General features: G+C 34.9%; 1 protein-coding gene across 37 annotated transcripts in view; it reads left to right on the plus strand.

Moving 5' to 3' along the window:
* The window catches only part of LOC118276673 (ryanodine receptor), a 186,386-nt gene that overhangs the window by 70,213 nt on the left and 100,297 nt on the right, over positions 1–15,876 (plus strand). For 22 of the 37 annotated variants that reach the window (XM_050699838.1, XM_050699840.1, XM_050699852.1 and 19 more), the window contains exons 3-6: positions 12,455–12,604; positions 13,083–13,136; positions 13,658–13,672; positions 15,469–15,546. In XM_050699838.1, the coding sequence (XP_050555795.1) occupies positions 12,455–12,604; positions 13,083–13,136; positions 13,658–13,672; positions 15,469–15,546 (297 nt within the window). The remainder of the gene's footprint in view (positions 1–12,454; positions 12,605–13,082; positions 13,137–13,657; positions 13,673–15,468; positions 15,547–15,876) is intronic. The other 15 variants (XM_050699864.1, XM_050699834.1, XM_050699846.1 and 12 more) reach the window with 1 other exon arrangement.

Here is a 15,876-nt window from a genome sequence, read left to right on the forward strand (position 1 = left end):
TATTATGGCTATTTTTATTCAGTAGCTGACTGAGATCTGCCGGAAATCTGTGACTATGGACTTGTAGTATGGGTTTTGTCGTGGGATTGGTTTATGAGTAAAATAAGATATTGTTGGAATGGAAATTGACAGGCTGTTGTTAACTGGCTTAAAAAAAAGTTGGTTTCAGTTTGACTTGTATGTATGTAATATGTACGTTTGTGCGCGATTATGTAGCGTTTGGCTGAACCGATTTTTATGCGGTTTTCAACATAGAATTTTTCAAACTGAAGAGAAGGTTTTATTTATATTACCCGAGTGAAAAATGGAGATGGTAACTTTAACTTTTAAAGGTGGTTCCCTTTTATTAAGAAAAGTTGTTTTGCCTGCTAATTAAAATGTGTCTTTTTTGTTGATACCTTTATCGTGGACACGATTATAAACATAAAACTTCACAAACACGGTATCCACACACTGACCTGCACAATTTGTGTATCACACAAAAAGTTTATTTGATATGAAATTTCAGGTTAAAAATTATTTCAAATTTTTTTTTCTGATGGGTATTTATAGTTAAAAACTTTGTGAACGGATTGTAAAGCTTTGCACATAATTTAAACTTACGAACGAACTTCTTTACTGCAAAGAGGTACTTGGGAAAAAAAATAGTATTGATTAATCAAATCTTTTAAACCCTAATCATGAAGCAAGTATAAAGAGGTACCATAATGTGATTGTGCACTGTGGCACAAAAATCGGCCCTGCCTAATGGTATTATAAGTAAAAAAGTGTAGTTATCTTATAAGCGCTCAGAAAGTGCCACATGTGGACAATTTGCAACGTTTTTGTAATATGGGATCGCTAGATGGAAAATAGAGAGGGGTGTGATTTGTAACGTCCCGCGCTCCTATCAAGACTTGATGACACTTAGTGTCATGCATTATGTTAAAGGGAAAACCAGTTATGACATCTGCTCTTTGTACCTATTCATTACTTTAGAACCCTAACTAACGTAACCTAAACCAAATAGTAAAACCTTATCTCGTATAAACAATTTCTAAAATGACTTTTGTCTAGCAAAAATGTAAATTCAAGGTTGTAGCTGAAGTTGGTAGAGTGCATATTAAGTAGATACAACACCAGTACGTACGTACATTGCAGTAGCGTTGTGCCATTTACGTCATTACATTGCGGGCAGCTAACGATATGAAGAACAAAAATTCATACAGATATAGTATTTTATGAACACATGAACAAGTACATTTTATTTATCCTTGAAGGGACAGGTAGAGGTGCACCTATTAATGTGATATCTAGTTTTCACCAGCAGATGTGCTATGTAGCTATGCTACGAAAATGTAATAGCTAAGCTGTGAAACCGTTGTGTGTGACCGTTTCCACTGATACTAAGCTATGTAGCTGTAGGAGTAAGATGCGTAGCTCGAGTATGCAATTTATTGATAGTAGGGAAGCTATCCATAGCACACATCTATAACACACATCCATAATTGACACAAATCATTTCATCATAAATAAAACATAGCTAAGTCCGTTTCCACCAATGCTACGCTATGTGTACCAATGAAATGACCGTTGGAAGCCCAACGCATCCACAGCAACGTAGCATACCAGCCTTTGAATGGATTTATTTTTAAAAGAAAGACAGGATTACATTCAGTTAAGATTAACTAAAGCGTATAAGTCTATTGTTACAATACGTTACGACTTATGTGTGTATTCTAAGAGAAATATGTAAGATAACATCGAATACCTACAAGTAAATACACATTTAATTAGATCTGTACACAACATATTCATATGATACATATGTTTGTCTCGACATTATGTTTGTTCACGGCTTTAAATAAACAATGAAATCGGGGAACGGTAAATGTAAATCCATTTCATAAATCTGCAATTGACATAATAGTCAACGTTTCGTTAATTTGTTGTATTTCTCATTCATTATTTGTTAAAACAACAACAACCTATAATTATCTTACATGGCAGAGGAATCAAAATATCTGAACTGTTATATCACGCTTGATTCTGGAGATGTGGACTACCTAGTGCGTTTACCGGGGCTGAAAGAGCAAGAGTAGAAACGGGATGGTTTTTATTCAGTCTGACAGACCTGTGAGGTTTGAGGGAGTGTCGAGGCGAGAAATTGCAAAGCAATTGCATAATTTTCCGCCCTTCCAACAAAAAAAGATTACGCTTGATTATTTCCAATGACGTATTGACATATTTTCCAATGACTTCTTTCGTCTTGGGCGAGCCTTTAGGTAGTGTCAGACTGACTAATAGCCACCTCGTACCTACTTCTGTTTTTTGAGCCGGAGCCCGTGTAACCCGCCAGGCAATTCGCGACTGTAATTGTACTGAAATGATGTCAAATTGGCGTCATTCGCGCGTCAAAAAAGTGTCTTTTAACAAAATGGCACGAGAATATTACGAAAATAAAATGTAAAACATAAAGCGATTGCTTGACAATTAGCGTATAGGTTGAGTAACTGGCTACTGTGCTATTGTGGCTTCGATTTCCTCATGAAACAAATAATATATCTTCTTTATGTGATTCTCAAATTTTGGTTCCGGGTCTGTGTATATGAATCTGTCTTTGCAAAAGCATTTCTTTTTTATCACGGACCTGTTGGTAAGCAATCGCCGCTTCCCATGGACACCCGAAACACCAGAGGCAGAGGCAGGAGGTAATTGGGCCTCCGGTAACGTTTTTCTCTCTCTCACACATCGAAACACGGTTTTCTGTGAGGCCGTGGTATCACTCCAGTCGAGCCGGCCCAGTCGTGCCGAAGCATGACTCTCCCACACTTGAAATTCGTGCCGAAACATTCACGACACAGGAGAAATCCCTAGCTCAGGATAACTATTTCCTTTTGCATAAATAAAATAGAAATAGAACATCAAATCAAAATCCACTCAGCTACAGAAACTATCTACCAAAATACTATGTACAACTACACGTAATATTTCATTCATAAACCACTGCGCTACTAAATACTCCATGAGCTGTTGTCTATTTATAACCAAGTCTCTGGCAGCCGCGTTGTGGTCGGTAGTCGGTATAGAGTATACACAGGTGGGTCTAGTCAAAAATAAACCACAAATGGATAGCTCAGGCTAGTGATCGTGGCAGATTATTCTGTGGTATTGGTAACTGTGCAATATAATGGTGCTTATAAAGTATGGGTATTTAGGTGATATTATTTGGTAACGCTTCCTAAATCTAGACTAGATTTAGACTAATAAATAAAATTGGATTGTTTATTTGTAATATTCAAATACTTGTAGTCACTTTTTACTACATGTACAATGTACATATATGAATATACATACGATACATTATACAGCAAAATAATATTTTTTTACAACTTTTGTCTGTCTGTTTTCTTGTTCTCGCTAATTTCTGAAATGGCTGAAAGACCTAACAAACCACAATAGATAGGGCCCAGTAGGGCTGATGCCCGAACCGGAGCTGCGGACTATCTAGCGGGTTTCTTGAGGCTCTGGCTCAAAAAGCTAGAGTAGAACGGTGTGATATTTAGTCAATATAAAAGTCTGGCAATCTCTCCACCCATAGGCGGGAGAAGTCATTGGATGATATACCCCCCTTAATAAAAAACGTCTCATTACCATATAATAATCAGATCACATCTCTAAATAAGTTCTATGGAACCGTAATTTCTTTGATCTTTCACGTTTTTAGGGTAGATTTTTTATTTACCTTTGAACTACGAATTCGTCTCCATCATTTGGACAGTAATGGCGATAAAAAGTAGGTTACAAGAACGAAGGGTCGCGAAGCTCGCTAACTCGGCTGTCAATGTCATTAGGCATTGATTTCACTATCTACAGGACGAAGTAATTTATTCTTTTGGAATGTTTGTCGGTTTTGTAAAGGGCGTTTGAAGAGAAGCAAAACTACTTCCTTGACTGCGTCCAAAAGTGCTTTTCCACCAGAGATGTGCTAAGCTACCTTGCTGTGGATGCGTTTGGATTCCATCAATCATATTCGTTGGTACACATAGCGCTGCGGAAACGAACTCAGCTAAGCTATGATTTTATATGGAAAGATGCGTGCTATGGATGGCTTACTATCGATACATCGCATACTCGAGCTGCGCGTCTTTTTCGCACAGCTACGTAGCTTAGTATCGGTGGAAACGGTCACATAGTTCCACAACTTACTTAGCTTCATAACATAGATACATACAAACACACACATACATTCGCTCCGGTATCAAATCCAAAATCCCTTACCAAGCGATTGTGTACGAAACCCGTCAAGCGAAAGAACAGTGTACCTTTTAACTAAAAGCAGCTGCATTAAAAACGCGTTGTTCTTTCAAGTTAGAACGCTTTAAAAAATATATATATATTGTACCGTTTTTCAATAAAAAAGCGTCTATTAATGAAAACGCCATTCCGTGTGAAAGGAACCGGTAATTGGTCGCCGGACCGGACTTAGGGTTGCTACACTTAAAAAAATAATGATTGAAATAATTTGCAAGTTTGAAATTTAATTTGTTTTTTTATTTAATGGTTCCGATTTTGCATAAATAAAAAACTCAGTTCTGACATGATTACGTCCCAATCACAAATAAACAAATATTTTTATAAAAACTATTGTGAGACATACTGAATTAATTAAAAAACACGGTTTACTGACGTACATTAATGGATAAAATCTCTACTAATTTCGAGTCATTGAGGGACTCTTCATCATGAGCAATGTACGCAGACGTGGCGACGTCGCGCAGCCTATTATGTTTATCTGCTACAGAGTCCCTCAGTGACTCGAAACTAGTAGAGCTTTTGTCCATTAAATCATATCTAGATTTTTAGTTAATTTATGAACAAAAAGTTGAATACTTATACAACGTGTAACAAAAAGGGGGTATACATATCAAGTGCACGGTTTCTAGATAACATAACAAACGATACGGTAAGGGTTTTTTAAACTATTTTTTTCATGGTACCAAGTTATGAATTTTTCAAATCGCGCCGCAGCGTGATTCAAAATTAGGTACACAGGTACTAGGCGGTCAGATTGACAGAAAAAATGTTTCGTAATATTAGCGAGTCATCTCTGTAGTGTTGTGACACGTTTGTATGATTTAAAATCAAGAACCATGCGATACCAAGAATTTGGTACAAAATTTTTTTTAAACGTATTTTAAGCTGAAACTTCGTGTAGAGACTCTATTCAACCTGTATTCTTCAGGGCTTCTTGATGTATATGGGTATTTTGTTACACGTTGTATAATTACCAATTCAGGTATTTTGATGCAGGTTCTGCCTAGTATAAGGTTAAACATATTTGTTGCAATTTTGCATATTTAACTACACCAGTACGTACAGGCAAACGCATCAATAATGAACTACAATAAACTATTGTTACTTGACCTTACATTGCGGTTTGGATTAACACATAGCGAGGTCAGCTTTTATTGGTAGTTTGCTAGCACGGAAAACTGTAGAGTTATTTAGTTTTATGCAGTTAATTCTTGGTTTTGTGACAGTAAATGCAAATACTGACCTTAAAGACCAAGTTTCAACTTTCTAGTAAAGTAATGGGTAAAGGAAGATAGCTAACCTATATCTGACTGACAGAGAAAATAAGAACATTCGGAAAAAATCGGTTAAGATCCAGTGCTGACATCCAACTTAGTTATGCCATGTTCGTACTACGCTATTATTTAAGTCATATAGAATTATTTAGTAGCTCTCCCTCACTTCTCTCGCAAAATCGCAGCGAGTATTAGGAATCAGTATATTAGGAAAAAGCCAAACAACACATACTTTTAAGAGTACCATTTGACCTGATCCGGAGCTGCGGACTACCTAGCGGTTATCGGGGCTCGCGTTCGAAAAACAAGAGTAGGAACGGGGTGGTTTTTAGTCATTAAGAGTCTGACACTTCCTCTTGCCTCGCCCAACGCGGGAGAAAACAATGGATGATTTTCCACCCTCAAAAAAAGTGCCATTTGACAGTGCATCATCAAACACTAACACCCATGATAGTCCACTGCTTATCTACCTTCTCTTCATGAAAGGTTTTTACATAAATGGCTAGTATTAACACCTCTTTCATAAAAAGTAAATATATGAGCTTCCAAAACATTGACTCCGGCTTTACAAGCCCCAATTCTATCGTTCCTCCATTAATCGTGTTCCCACCCACGATATCTCACGGGCTAAATAACCAGGTGCACCATAAATTTGTGCTGCCTCGGACGTGAATACTGAAATCGACTCGCCCAATCTATGTTGGGTGTGTTGCGTGTAACGTATATCGTTGGCCCATAGTCTATTCTATAGGATAAATGATGGGGCAGTTATTGAAGATTATGGAGTTTGATCTCATTTGGTGAATGGAAAGAGTAAATGAAAGTTCATCAATTAGCATCTGCCTGAAGCTGTCCTATCACCATCGTCACCCTATAAATGCTTACTGATAAGCAAAGGTCTCTTCTCACATGGAGAAAGCATGAGCATTAATTAAATCACCTCCCCACGCTTCCTGGTGGACATTGACGATTTTAAACTTGTGTTTTATCACTCATCTCCAATAAAAAATATTAACTTCTTTTAAAGATAGTCTTTTGAGAGTTTAGAGATGTTTAAGTATATGTATTTTATTTTGAGGGCGGGAAATCATCCAATGAATTCTCCCGCCTTGGGCGAAGCGAGTGGGGGTATCAGCCTCTTACTGACTAAAAACCACCCCGTTGCTACTCCTGCTTTGAGCCGAAGCCCCGGTAACCCGTTGCGTTGCCGCAGTATATGTCTCTCTTTTGAAACTCCCAAAAAACATTCCACAGCCGACATATTTAGGATCGAGAATATTTGCATGACCCTAAAACGGGCATTCCTTCTACCACCAACTTCACAAAGTAATTCTAATATAATGTAAACAATAAGGTAAATAATATACATTTTGTGCTGCATTATGTAAAAGGTGGCGATTAGTTCAACTGACGGGAATATAGAATTTGTATGCACCAAGATGGTAGAAGTATAGAGCCTACTTTTCGTCAATTAACTTATGGGTCTTGTGTTGCATGGAAGTTAGTAATTTTCAAGATTAACAAGTTTTTTATATGGAAAGATGCGTGCTATGGATGAATGGCTTCCCTACTATCAATACAACACATACTTGAGCTGTGCATCTTCTTCGCACAGCTACATAATTTAGTATCAGTGGAAAGGATCACATGGTTTCACAGCTTAGTTATTACCTCTACGTAGCATACATAGCTAAATAGCACATATCTGGTGGAAAAGCACCCTAACTCCCTTACAATTTCTCGGAAATTGAACCCAAGATCCTTTACTGGACTCACACGCTTTCGACCATATAACCAGTCTAACAGAACACAGTAACACATACATTGCTCATGTTCTATATACAGATACATATATAGGTAATGACCTAAACTAAATGGTTAATTACAAGACTAATGTAATTAGGTGTCAAATTAATTTTAACTGTAATTTATTCTAACGGTAATGTAATGTTGGTAATAAATTCGTTTATCAGTTGGCAACATTATGTTGTAATGGTCATTCGTTATTTAACTGTTTGGAATACCTATGTTTACTGTATTATGTTTAGAAAATAACGTTTTTAGATAATTCTTTGCAGTAGGAACGAAAGTCGGGACCCTCTCACTACTCGTACTAACCTAACCTAACGTGTAGCTTATAATAAAATTTGAATCAGGATTAGGAATTGACTGGTTTTTAGTCAGTATAAAGTGTTGTTTGACACTCCCTCTAGGCAGGCACGAGACCTTGGATGATTTTCCTCCCTTAAAAAAACAACAGGACTGGTCACCTCTGCCAAACCACTCAGAAATTAAGAGGCATGATGTTATCTATGTTTATGTTAGAATTAAGAAAGTAACTGTTTTTATCGACCCAGCAAACTTATGCGCCAACCCTAACCAGAAGAAAATGATTGTTGCAAATGCGAATCGCAGAGGCGCTATCGTCGACTATTGTGTGGAATTAACGCCTAAATTGAAAAGGAAACGCCATTACGTTTGGTGCTAATCGCATCTTTTGTGTGATGGGAAATTAGACCTTGTTTACTTATGCTGTTAGTAGGTGTCGAGTTACTTAACGAATTTATAAGGGAGATTTATTTTATGAGTGTTTGTGAAAACACTTCTAGGGTTGGCCAATATCTTGATGGAAATGGATTTAAGGGAAATTGATTAATTGAATGATTGGATAATTCAATCAGTCTGATTTACCGGATCGGCAAAAGAATTAGGGTAATTAGGGTGCTTTTCCGCCAGAAATGTGCTATGTAGCTAAGCTACGAATATATAATAGCAAAGCCTTGAAACTATGTATCCGTTGCCACCGATATTAAGCTATGTAGCTGTGTGAGGAAGATGTGCAGCTCGGAAATGCGATGTATCGATATTAAGGGAAGCTATCCATAGCACGCATCTTTCAATACAAAAATCATAGCTTAGCTGAATCCACTCCCATCAGTGCTAAGCTATGTGTAGCAACGTAGCATAGCATAGCATATCCCTAATAGAAAAGCACCCTAAGGGTGGTTTGTTCATCCAAGTTGAGAGGATTACAATCACTACCAGCTCTTTTTGAGATCACCTATTCGTTTAATATACTAACTAGGAACTTGATCCCATCGGGTGGATGGTTGCAACCTTCAAGAGACATTGACTATAACACATAACACAGGATTAAAAGTCGTAGTGTTATTATTGCACCATCTAAATAAAGATGATTCATTAAGTTAATATGATATTATGAGGTGTGTATACTTAAAGTATCTTATCGTTTTAGACAGCTGGTGTAATGTACTAACATCAAAAAGGGTGATTAGGTTGAGAAACTTGAAGTTTCGTACCTACTATAAAAAATATATTAGGTCAGTGTGGGAGAGCTTTGTTCAGCAGTTGACATCTTGTAATAATGGACGGCTAATATATTTTTATAAATGAGCAAACTGATCACCTGATGGTAAGTAATCGCCGCTGCCCATGGACACCCAAAACACCTCAGGCATTACAAGTACGTTGCCGGCTTTTTGGGAGTTAGGAATTTAAGGTTTGATGGGGCATCGAGAATTGGGAAAATTGGGAAGGGGAGTTATTTGGGCCTCTGTTAACCTCACTCACTAAACGAAACACAACGCAAGCGTTGCTTTCCGTCGGTTTTCTGACAATGATGTTGATGATGTTAATAATATCATAGTTACAATTGTATATCATTTATTTAAAGGTACAAATGGATCGTGGAAATAATTATGTTTCTAATACTATTGACCTATATTTACATTTACGTCATTTATAAAGACTAATACAATGTATGATATGTAATCAGCCTGATATTGGCAGCAATGATCGAATTTCCTATCTACATATTGCCGTTTTGAACGCTATGCAAACCGATTACGTGAATAATGAAACGGAAATTTCGATGATCATTCATCGAGGGGAGAGACAGACTAATGAACAAAAGGATAGATTGTATGAAAAAATTACATTAAAGCTAATGAAAAGTAGCCAGTACTTTTCATTAGTAAAATAACTGAGCCCAATATATGAGTATGAGGAAATAATGTGCACAATTTCAATCTCTACTAAGATTTTTTCGGACAACCGAAAAGACACAATTAACCCCCCCCCCCCCACCTCAATCTTCTCAACAACCCTTAAATTCCTTACCCTCAAAATGCCGGCAACACACGTGTCACTCCTGTGTGTATGGTGTTTTGGGTGTCCATGGGCGGCGATTGCTTACCATAAGGTGATCGGTCTGTTCATTTACCGACTTATACCATAAAAAATATCAATAGTCAAACTTGTGTCCACTGTGATAGAATTAAACACAATTAAACGTGTAAAGAATATATCCAAAACACCTTTTCCCGACGTAACCCTAAAAAACGTAACGAAAAGCATAATAAGGCCGTGACACTAAATAATTAATTAAGTGTGACAAGGACAAAAATTAAAACAACCGTCGAGGAATTTATTACGTGTGTATAATGTGTACGATGCTCGTGCCGGATCCGAATCGTATACGGTTTATAGTAGTGTCGTACGGTTTATGATTTGATGTGGTTATTAGATTGTTTTGGAACTGTTGTCACTTGATAACTTTATTAAGTGCTATTTTATTGTCAAATAGGTAAAATGAACACCTTTTATTCTCTGATCGATGGAGAGGTGTTTAGTGTACAATCGTACATAATAACATTCTTCTTTTTCGGCACTTATATGTCTAAAGTTATATTAAATTTGTAAACGCACCCACGGCACAGGAGAAAGCACTATACTACTACTACTATTACTACTAATAGTTTGTAATAAGAAATAATAATAAACAAAAGTTGTTGATGTCCTCTACCTTGAAATCGAACTTGACAGTTTAGTAGTGTAGTCTAGATAATTATAACTACACTACACTACTACACAATAGTCAACTAAATCACACTAAACTAAACAAAGCCATCTTAAAAAAACACCCCGCAAAAATTTACAATTCTCACCCAGATACCACAAACGAGTCTGGCGCAATCTGTTCAAATATTAACGTGGCAATATCCCCCTCTATCCCCACTGAGCCAGCAGAATCCCCTTAATAACTAAATTCATTGGTTTTCAAACCGCGAAAATTAATTTATCATCCCTTAATCTAGTCATAATACAGTATTCATGAACTTCACACCTTGCGTAAGATAATTATCCAGTTTTACGACTTTGATGAGTCTAGATAGGAACTGTGTAAAATACGGCTAGCAGCGCTTAAGATTTTAGGGACCCTGATGTTTTGATAAGGGGGCTTTCAATTTGAGAGCGATTTATATTGAGTTCTTGAGAATGACTGGACAGATTTTTATTAGGATCAAAGATTGTTCACTCTTTATTTTTTTCCATAGTTAGTGTTTTTATTATAAGAAGAAAATATTTTTTCATCGTTTTTACCCGACTGCCAAGGAAGGGTTATGTTTTTCGCGCGTATCTTGTATGTATGAGCCTAATATTCTTTATTACCTCATTTCTTCGAAACGGCTTGATGGATTTCGACAATCAGGGTATCGTTGGATTCGTCTTAATTACCCAAGTGTTCTTAGATATGTGACGTAAAACAAAAACCAACATGGCGGCCGTGAGGCGCCCTAGATAGGAGTTTAAAAAAAAATTTTTTATTTGCTACAATATGGGTATCAAATTAAGGAGCTCATCATGAGGATTCCAAAATGGTATATCACTGACATATAGAAAAAATCATACTATGTTTATGTTCTTTATTATCCAAACTAAATACTCGTATAGGTACTACGCGACGCGATTGACTAGCGGTGTCTGAACTTAAAAGTGAATAGTGATAATAAAAGTACGTCTTAACTAAATTATTTACAATGAATTTATTTATAAATAAAGGACTAGCGACCCGCCCTCGCTTTGCTGAACGTTAAATAAGGAATCTATCTACATAGTCGTTTACCTATAGCCCATGCGACGCGTCAACTGTAAAGACCGTTTTTTGTCTAAAACTAATAGAAATTTTGAAACAGTGTAAAGAGCAAATTTTATCTTCATTTAATGTAGAAAATTAATATACTATTTAAAAGGATAAGGATTAATACTATTACGGACAAAAACCCCTCACAATAAAAGATTTAAAAAAATATTAAATAGTCCACACGACGAAAATTCTTTTAAAGAATTAGACCGTTTACGAAATTTGTAAATAGTAAAACTGCCCTTAATCCTTCTTCTTTTTCTAATTCCTTTACTCTCTTTATGTTACGCAATCAATCTAAAATAACTAAATCCGTGTGTTATTTTTTTATATTGGAAAATTAATTTATCATCCGGGTTAATCTGAGTCATAATACAGTATTCATGAGCTTCACACCTTGCGTAAGATAATTATCCAGTTTTACGACTTTGACGAGTACTAGATAGGCTATTACCACAAAATTAAATAATTTGTAATCAATACGGCAAAAAATAATAGCTTATGCGAAACATAATTGAGTGTAACAGTCGGGACCCATTAAATAAACTAGACTAAAATCATTCAATATGGGTCCCGACTGTTGCATTCAAATTTGTTTCGCATAAGATTATTATTTTTTGTGTATTGATTATGAAATTATTTAATTAGTGATCAAAGATTGTTCACTCTTTATTTTTTTCCATGGTTAGTGTTTTTATAAGAAGAATTTTTTAAATTTATTTATTTTTATTTTCTTGCGTCAATTGTTGTTAATTTGAACTCTATATAAAATCTAGTATAATGGTATCTGGCATTGTCAACCAGGCAGACATTTAACCGTTCAAATTCAACATCCAAATGCTATTATTTTTATTTATTTATTTTCAGCCATAGTCGTCCCACTACACGGCAAAGGCAACATCCAAATAAATCATATTTATTTCTGTTTGTTTGTTTACAGGAAGACATGGTCTGCCTGTCATGCACGGCGACTGGCGAGAGAGTGTGTCTGGCGGCCGAGGGGTTCGGTAACCGGCACTGTTTCCTCGAGAACATCGCCGATAAGAATATACCGCCGGATCTATCGCAGTGTGTGTTTGTCATCGAACAGGTGAGATATTCATTGAGAACCTTGAAAAAGTTAGTTCAAACCTGTAAGTTTTGTTACATTTTTTATGGAGCTTTCTGGTGATCAAATCGTAATAAATTTTCTGAAGTTTCGTCTGTTATAAAAAGCTTATCTTTCAGCATGTACATAAGCATAAAATTTACAAGATAAAACCTCATTTTCACCAGTCATGAGTATTGTACTGTTATTGAGAATTGCGAAGTTGAAAAAACCTTTTGACTGCCTGTGTTCTCATTGGCCGACTCGAATAAACCAACCAATCATTGCGCTCTCGTTTCAATTACTTTAAATGTAACAGCAAGCAGCAAACTTATGCTAAGGTACTGGCTAATCAGCCCTTCTAGACCTTTTGCTTGACTTCTCGCTAAGAAATTGTGAAAAACATATAACACAGTTATAAGGAAGAAACTTTACTGTTGTTATTGTTAAAACATTTTTAATTATTTGTTGTTTCTTTCAGGCTTTGTCAGTAAGAGCGTTGCAAGAGTTGGTCACGGCCGCAGGGTCAGAAACTGTAAGTATCAAATAAAATAAATTTAAATGTACATCAAGTATATCATAATTATATGTACCTGTAAAATTAACATTTTGAAAACCTTTCCGAAGTATAATAATGCCACCCTATGAATAATTTTCAATTATTTACTTTTTTTTTTTGACTAAACTACACTTTAAATTATGTTCTAATTTGGTTTGGTTTCACCATTTTACCTGACTTTTTAAATTTTTTTTTTCACTTTTCACGGTTCATTTCAGTGACATAAAAATTATGTTCAATATTTGAATTAAATTAACTGTGAAAATAATCGTCGCCATCTTGTTTTTTATACTTTTTATTTAATAGCTACAGGGTGTAAGTGGTGGAATTAATTCCTAAAGTCCTATAAAGATTTCAAATGGCAAATCTTTTGTATGATTTTGTACACTCCATATTATATCTATAATGTCGTGTTTAACAATATTTTGATTATTTTTTTGTCCTATTGTGAATAATTTCGTTTATGTATTGCGATCCTTTTGTTTAAATTTTTCCAGGGAAAAGAAAACTTAGTGAGTATATCTGCCTCTCGGTAAAAACTGCATGCTGTATCATTTTACATTTTTTGGCTAATTGGTTAAAAAATTTGGCTAAATTTTGAACTTTTTTCTTTTTCAAATTTTTTTCTGACAAAATTTTTTCTTCGCCTAACCATTTGTTTTGTTTAATAAAAGTGGTTTAACTGTCAAAATTCATTTATGTGATAGCTAATAAAAGTACTAATTTATTTGTTAGTTTTCGAAAATCATACCATCTGCAACTTTCTATAATTATTACAATTTTTATAAAATTTATTTTGGATTGAGAACAAAATAAATCTACGATAAATTAATCTTCGATAGCAAAAGAAATAACTGTAAGTAATGTAAAAAGCCCTTGTAACCTTGAAGATCCTTTTTTATCCATTTGACTTAGCCCCCAAAAGAAAAAAAAGTTGATCTTGAGATTTTTATTTTTCAAGAATGACCTTGGTTTGTAAATAATTGCCCTTGACCTTGGGAGATTTATACAGCGTGTTTTTTACATTAAGATGGTATATTAGATACGTTCCTCGCTATCTCTAATCTTTCGCATGTTTCTTTTAAAAGTAGATTAGATTATTTTTTTTAAACCTCTTCTTAATAACCCCTGAATACTATTGGTAATAAGTATTGTATTTATTTTAAATATTTGAAAACATTATTATTTTTGGCTTTCATACAAAATTAACAACAGCAAAAGTTATATGATTGTTTTGGCTTTTCATAAAAATATCATTAAAATCATATCTTGGTTGGGTTTATAACCTGCCCAAATTGTATTTTGCGCAGCTCAAGTTTTAGCTTAAAATCATTTTCAATTATGTTTTAAGCGCAGAAAAACGTTGGTTCATATTTAACTACATCTAAAATAAATTAGAATTTTTATCTAAGTCTAAGTAGATTTATCCAAATTTTATCTTTGAAAGTCTATTACAATTACTATTAAAATTTGGCAACAGCATTATCTACATATTTTTTCCAAGAGATCTGAGGGGTACGAGCTGGTTTTACGTTCAATAAGATAACGTAACCGCGTTTAGACCTCTGATTTTTTCGTTCAATGGAACTGACCAATCAGAGCGCTGAACATCATAAACGTGTTGATCACGTTAAACGTGAAACAAACTCATGCTAAGTCCTCAGAGTCTAGTAATTAAAACTAATTATAGAGCTACTCATCATCCAATTAATAGCTCTCGAGGTGTGAAATAATGTCGTCCAACATATCAAAGATATTTATAATTAAAATGGCAGCCATAATTCTTGCCCTAATTATTCTTGCAATGTCAAACTGATTGTCAGTCAGCAAAACTGTTTGACAGTGATGTATTGGTTTGTCAAATTGTCCTGTCATTTTTTTGGGTCGGCCATAATTCGATCAAGGTCATAATAAAGGCTAGATTGATGATAAATAAATAATGTGTTGATTTTTCGTAGTTATTTTGTTGTTTAGTGTTTGTTTCTCTATAAATACGAAATCGTTTTTGTGTCTATAGCAACGACGATCATGACTGAAATTTAATCTAATAAATATTTTAATTATTGGTTCGTATGATTGTGAGCGTTGATATTTCTATGAGTTTTTTTTAATACATTTTCTGATTTTAGTCATTTACTTAAATAGTTTAATTTTATGGATAATTTATTATTAACTTTGATATTATGAATGTAGCTACATTTTGAGTCTATCCAGATGTTTAATACATTTTAAATTATTACATAGGTAGCGCTGGAAATTATAATATTGTAGACTTTGTACTTCTACCTTTTGTTTTTCTTGATTGCAGGGTAAAGGCACCGGTTCTGGCCATCGTACGCTATTGTACGGCAATGCTATCCTTTTGCGACACCTCAACAGCGACATGGTAAGATATTATATTATATTTTACATGACTTACATTTCATTTTGGACCAAATCTTTATTAATATATTTTTTTTCATAAATTTTGCCCCTTTAGTATACCTTAGCACTTTGTTTTACAAACATTTTTGCAATCATGAGACGATTTTTAGTTGGTCCGTGCGGGAATCAAATTTTACGTGGCAGCCGGTTCTGGTAACGGATTCATGAACTATAAATTTTGGTTGATGATATTTGTCTGGCATGGTTTTGGATGATTATAAATGAATCTCTTACTTGGATTACCTGAAAAAATTATGGCGATTATTTATATTCTAATTTATTTTTTATCTTT

This window comes from Spodoptera frugiperda, chromosome 17 (assembly GCF_023101765.2).
Source record: "Spodoptera frugiperda isolate SF20-4 chromosome 17, AGI-APGP_CSIRO_Sfru_2.0, whole genome shotgun sequence".
In the NCBI taxonomy this organism is placed as follows: Eukaryota; Metazoa; Arthropoda; class Insecta; order Lepidoptera; family Noctuidae; genus Spodoptera; species Spodoptera frugiperda.